Source organism: Panthera uncia, assembly GCF_023721935.1.
Source record: "Panthera uncia isolate 11264 chromosome D3 unlocalized genomic scaffold, Puncia_PCG_1.0 HiC_scaffold_8, whole genome shotgun sequence".
Lineage (NCBI taxonomy): Eukaryota > Metazoa > Chordata > Mammalia > Carnivora > Felidae > Panthera > Panthera uncia.
In genome coordinates, this window is record NW_026057586.1 from 82,082,857 (window position 1) to 82,088,856 (window position 6,000).

General features: G+C 49.5%; 2 protein-coding genes across 2 annotated transcripts in view; one reads left to right on the plus strand and one right to left on the minus strand.

The window, feature by feature from the left end:
• ALDH2 (aldehyde dehydrogenase 2 family member) overlaps positions 1-3,494 on the minus strand; it is a 27,679-nt gene extending 24,185 nt beyond the window's left edge. The window contains exon 1 of the mRNA XM_049619937.1: positions 3,269-3,494. Within this exon, the coding sequence (XP_049475894.1) occupies positions 3,269-3,382 (114 nt within the window). The 5' untranslated portion in view covers positions 3,383-3,494. The remainder of the gene's footprint in view (positions 1-3,268) is intronic.
• The window catches only part of LOC125914568 (small nuclear ribonucleoprotein-associated protein B'-like), a 55,485-nt gene extending 49,711 nt beyond the window's left edge, over positions 1-5,774 (plus strand). The window contains exons 5-6 of the transcript XR_007455340.1: positions 2,798-2,901; positions 5,620-5,774. The gene's annotated coding sequence lies outside the window, so the exon portion shown is untranslated. The remainder of the gene's footprint in view (positions 1-2,797; positions 2,902-5,619) is intronic.
• The last annotated feature ends 226 nt before the right edge of the window (positions 5,775-6,000 follow it).

A 6,000-nucleotide genomic window follows, 5' to 3' on the forward strand; every position in this document is an offset into this window, starting at 1 on the left:
TCTTCTTCATTATTATTATCAACCAACGTGGGGAGTCAGGAAGACGGCGGAGTAGGAGGATCCTGAGCTCACCCTGTCCCACAGACATACCAAGAGAACAGCTACATCTATTCAACTAACTCTGAAAACGACCTGAAGACTGGTAGAACAGACCTTCCACAGTTTGTCATAAAGAGGAGGCCATACTGAAAAGGGCAGGAAGGGCAGAGACACGGGCACCATACCCCTAGCGAGACTCCCACAAACAGAGGGACACCACAAGCACGGAGAAGCAAAAACGAGAGATCAGATCCTACACCAGGCACGCCCGGCACCGGGGTCTAACATTGGGAAGACAAGTCCCCATAGTATCTGGCTATGAAAATCAGTGCAGCTTGACTTCAGGAGCTTTTAAAATCCACAGAGCTTAACTCGGCATTTTATTATCAACCAACACGAATTGGTGATGTTGAAGATAGAAGTATTAGTCACACTCCATCCAGAGAAGTAACTTTGCTGAAGCCACAGTCCCTTGGGTTTTCCTTTAAGTTGTCTTCCGAGATCTTAATTACTCTCCAAGTCAGGAAAGAAAAGAAGAATGAAAAATGAAAATCAGTTTATTGACAGAGATGTGTCCCCAAAACTGCCAAGGATAAGAAATGTTGGTCTTCAAGAAACCTGGCCATCAATCAGTTTCCCCTACAGGTCCCTGCTTGTGAGTTGGGGAAGGAGAATGTGTCCTGAAATCGTCCTAACCCAACCAGTAAATCTACCCCACCCTGCAATCTCACCCAAGACAAGTAGAGGCAAGAGGACCCCAGGAAGGTGGACCAAACCACCCCCCTCAACTTCTTTCAGATTGAGAAAAAGAGGTGACAAGGAGAAGACCTGTTGCCTGACCCCTCTTACCCATCCAGATGAGACCCAACAAGCCTGAAATACGACATTTCCCCCAAAAGCCCAAACACCTCCCCTCCCTGCAGATGCCCTTGGCAAGAAAACCGCCTGTTGGAAGAACTCCTTTTTGGGAAACTCAACTCCAGAATAGTTGAATGAACTTAAAGGATCCAGCAACACCTCGGAGAAATGTCCAGGAATATGATCTACTTTGTACTTAGAGCCCCTGGCTCCTAGAGACAGATTTTTCAGATAAGGCTTTGGCATGCTTGCCAGCAGGTTGGCAACAACTTAACACTGAAAACAGCCCAAGGAACTTTAAGAATAGCCAGTTCCAGCATGGTGGGATGCTTTGCAACCTTTGGGAAGAATAAACAAGATATAAATGTACTAATTGAGAAAGATAAGTCAGGTACACTGTTCAATGAGACAGTGCTTCAGTACAGTAAGTGCTAGCATCTCATTTATGTAAAAAAAAATCTGGTGCATGCTGGCTCATGTGCGTGCGTGCGCGCGCGCGCGCGCGCGCACACACACACACACACACACACACACACAGAGAAAATACAAGATCACAGACCTAGGTGTTAACAGTGCTCTTGGAGAGAGTGGAATGGGGTCTGGGAGAAGTTTTACGGTACTCAGCATTTTTGCAGTGAGCAAATGTTACTTTTATGATCTCAAAAAATGTGATAAAGAAAAGCAGCTGTGGGGAGATTTCACTCTTCTCCCCCCAACTTACATCCCCAGACTGAATCTGGAGAGCAGGAATCGTGCTATCTACCAGTCCCACATGCATGTACATTTGAAGGCCATTCCCTCACCTCCACGTGACCACGGAGGAGGAAGATCTTAATTAGATCTCCTGCCCACAAAGGCTTGGGAGGCTGACAATTTTCCCTGAAGGATATTTCTGCATGATCTTTTTGATGTTCAAGTCTTCCAAGCATTAGCTCCTCATTAGGCAGCGTACCGAGAAAGAACAAGCACTGCTGCATTTGGGGCCTGTGTGATGCAAAAGGAGTTTTATCTCTTGTTTCTATTGCCTCGCCAAAGTGACCATTTGTAACACTCCTTCCAACATACAGCTGAGCCTTTAGCCACCACCTGTGCACAGATCTGCAGCCCCGCTCCGGGCCAGACAAGCAGGTCCGCAGCTGAAAGTGAGTTGGCCAGGGACTGGCTCTACAGCACCCTACATCAGCAGTGACCCCTGAGTTCCAACCCTGAGTTGCATTCTGTAGTAGCACAGAATGTTCTGGGTAGAGGCTTTCTCTTGGGATTCTAGATGTGAACCCCAACTTTGACACTGGACAGCCCATGAAACCTCTCTGCAACTCAACCTTGTTTGTTCACCTGTAAAACGTCTGCGATCACGGTACCCACCTAACTCGGCTGTTGTAAGGCTTGAGCGGTATAACGAAACGGCGGCAGGTGCAAAAGCTGTACACAGAGCACGGGAGCTGTTACTGCTGTTAAGTGCTTACCAAGCGCATGAGGCCCCGGGGTTGCCCTCTGACCCACTTCCTACTTTTCGGAAGAAACTCAGGTTCACAGAAGGGCAGTTTGCTGCACCTACAACACAAACTCTTTTCATAATCATTTCCTTCTCTGTGAATTCCAGCACTTTACCCAAACTCAAACATCAAAAGAGAAAATATTCCAGAGTCCTGCTCGAGCAAGGAATTGGCCTCTGGGAATCAGTGTTACCCAGGAAAGCCTCTCCTTGGTTTGCTGGAAGAAAGCCAGCTCCTTGGAAGGCGCGGACACCCTTTGGGGACTGCACCCGGGAGGCGCGAGTCCCGCACTCTTTCCCAGTTCCCAGCAGTGGACAGGGGCTCTCCCCGCCCTGCGGCCTTGCCTTTTCCCTAGCGAATGGGTGAACTTTGGCTGAAAAGGGCCTTTTCCTTTTGTTTTTCAGTTCGGACTTCCTTGGACGCGGGCAAGAATTAAGGATTCAGAAATAACCACGGAAAAGACAGAAAAGCTCCTGCTAAGAGGGACTTTGGTGGACACGTCTTCCGGGTGGGTGGCGAAGGCCCTGTGCAGACACCGCGGCGACTAAGAGGCCGGGAGGGATGGTGGGGGGGGGGGTGGGGGGGGGCGAGAAAATGGAACCAAGAGAACTGGCGCAGGAAAGCGGCCGGCGGCCGGACGAAAACAAGTTAAGTGGCCGAAGTCACATCTGGATAATGAAACGGGGGGCGGGGGCTGCCAGAGGCGGTGAAGGGGCCAAAACGCTAGCGGGGAGGGAAGGTGTGCGTAAAGATCAAGCGCAGCAAACCCCTCGAGCCCCAGCTGGGTAAACGGGAGCCCGAAGAGGCCCAGAGCCTTCCCAGCCGGCGAGCGCCGTCTCCGCGAGAGAACAAAGCCCCGGGGCCAACGGCCTCACCTGGTTGTAGAGGACTTCAGGCTGCTGGTTGGGGGCCGGTACCGCCTGGGTGGCGGCGGCCGACAGGAGGCGGCGGCCCAGGCGGGGCCCGAGACTGGCAGCGGCGCGGAACATGCTGCGGCGGGAGCGGGCGCGCGAGACGTTGCGCGGGCAACTTGGACGAGGCTGCCGGCTGGGGCGGTGGGGGGAAAAGGGGGTCGCGGCGACCGCGACCTCTCCCCGCCCCCGGCGCGGCCGCCAATGGGCAGGCGCGAGGAGGGGCCGAGGGGGGGCGTGTCTGCCACCGCCCCCGGGTTCCTGGCGGAGCTGCCCCGCGGCCTACCCCCTCCCCCTCCCACCCTAGGCCCTGGGCTGATCCCCGCTCCGCACCCCTTGGTGCACCGCTACTGGCCCCCGCGTGCGCGCCGGATGTGTGGACTCACCCGACCTTGCGAATTCAGCGCGCATGGACCCCCTAATGTGTGCCCTAACCCTGACGTGGACGGGCCTGATCCGGAGCGACCCTGGCCCTGACTTCTGGGGGCTACTCTAAAGGGGAGAGACACCGACCTTAAACCAAACACGAAGTAATTTCAGAAAGGGGTGAGGAATGTGAAGGAAACAGGGTGAATACAGGGTTGGAGCAGAGAGCACGGCTTTTAAGTGACCCGTGAGACCCGAATTGTTTTCAGAAGGTCTTACAGGCAGTGGTGAGGAGTTCACAGAAGGATGACTTCTGTGAACTCGTTTCTCATTCTGTGGAGAATGGACAAGAGACCGGGGGGGGGGGGGGGGGGGGCAAGGGTTTTGCAAACTGTTTCATTCTGGGGACATTCTGGAGCAGGACAGTGGGGAGAACAGGGAGGAATCAGAGGAGGTTTGCTAGGAAGGGGGATGGACGCAGGGTCAGATGTGTGCATTTCAACCAGATAATACCAACAAAAGCAGGAGGAGGAGGTGAAGAAACCTGCAGGTGTCTGCCTTGCTGTTGAGGCTCTTGCCCCTGGAGCGGAAGCTGGAGAGGTTGACCAATGCCCAGGGATTAAATACCAGGCAAAGTTGTTGATCTAAGGTCTGAAGGAGACTCACAGTGTGTGCGTGCGTGTGTGTGTGTGTGTGTGTGTATGTTTTGCTTTGCTTTGCTTTGAAGAGCTAACATGATATCAAAAGGATAAATAATTAACAGAGCTACTATAACAGATATGCCACGGAGTTCCAGTAACCAAACACAATACAGTCCCAATTCACTTCGAGTCTCACACAGATGTTCCCCTCCAGACAGAAGCCCAGGGACCCAGGCTCTTTTCTTTGTATGACTCTGATGTTCAGACGTGATTCCCAAAGTCACCAGGGAGCTCAACGTCATTTTAGACACCCAGAGGAGAAAAATGCGTTAAAGATGGCACATGGGGAGTTTTTATGGCTGAGCCTGTTTACTGGCTAGAATTTAGTCGCTTGGCCCTTCCTCCAGATAAAGGAGTCTGGAAAATGAGCTGTGTGCCCAGGAAGAGGGGGCAATAGGTTTGGAGATCAGCTGCAGAGATAAACTGAAAAGTGAACCGCACTCTTTTCTGAAAGCAGCCCTCAGGCCGCCACCTTCCTTTCTTCAAGACATCCTGTTTTTTTCACCTAATAATACGTGTGGGAGATGGTTCTTCACCCTCACACAAGGAAGGTGTCTCCATTCTCTTTAACAGTTACACAGAATTCCACTGGATTCATGTACCATTTTTATTTAATGAATTCCCCAAGGATGGATTTTTAGGTTGTTTCCAATCTTGGGCCATTATAAACAATGCCAAAATGTGTATCTTTGACTTACTTGGGAAATTCGTAGAAATGGAGCTGATAAAGGATATTTACAATTTAAATCTACACATCGGCTCTTGAACAACACGGGTTTGAACCGTGCAAGTCCACTTAGATGCAGATTTTTTACAGTAGTGTAAATATATTTTCTTTTCCTTATGATTTTCTTAACATTTTCTGTATCCTACTTTATTGTATGCATGCAGTAGGTAATACATGTAACATACAAAATATGTGTCAATTGACTATGTCATCAGTAAGTCTTCTGGTCAACAGTGGGCTATTAATAGTTAAGTGCTGGGGGAGTCAAAAGTTACATGTGGATTTTTGACTGTGTAGGGGGATCTGCGCTCCTAACTCCTGTGTTGTTCCAGGGTTTACTTTAGATATTGCTGTATTACCCTCTGTAGAGGCTTGATTAACTTACAACTGCCCCACGCCGTCACATATGAGTTTCCTCACACCCTCAGCAATACAATTTATCAGACTTTTTAAAGCTTTATTAATCATATAGGTGAAAAGTAGCAATTCACTCTCGCATTAATTTGCATTTCCCTTCCTAGGAGTGAGCTTGAACATCTTTGCCTGTATGAAGTCCTGCATTCTTCCTCTGCTACAAATGAACCATTCAGGTACCTTGCTCAGTTTTTTATTGGATTGTTGTTGGTTTCTTTAAAACTGATTTCTAGCTGCTTTCTATATATCAATGCAATGAACATTTGCTCATTTCATATATGGTCCAAATATTTTCTGCCATCATCATTGATCTTTTTACTTAGCTTATGCCTTCTTTGGTTTTGTTTTTGTCTTAAAGATTTTGTTGTTGTTGTTGTAGGAGGGGCTGTCCACTGTTTTGGTTTTGTTTTTTTTTTTTTTAAGTTTATTTACTTATTTAAGTAATCTCCACACCCAACGTGGGGCTCCAACCCACAACTCTGAGATCA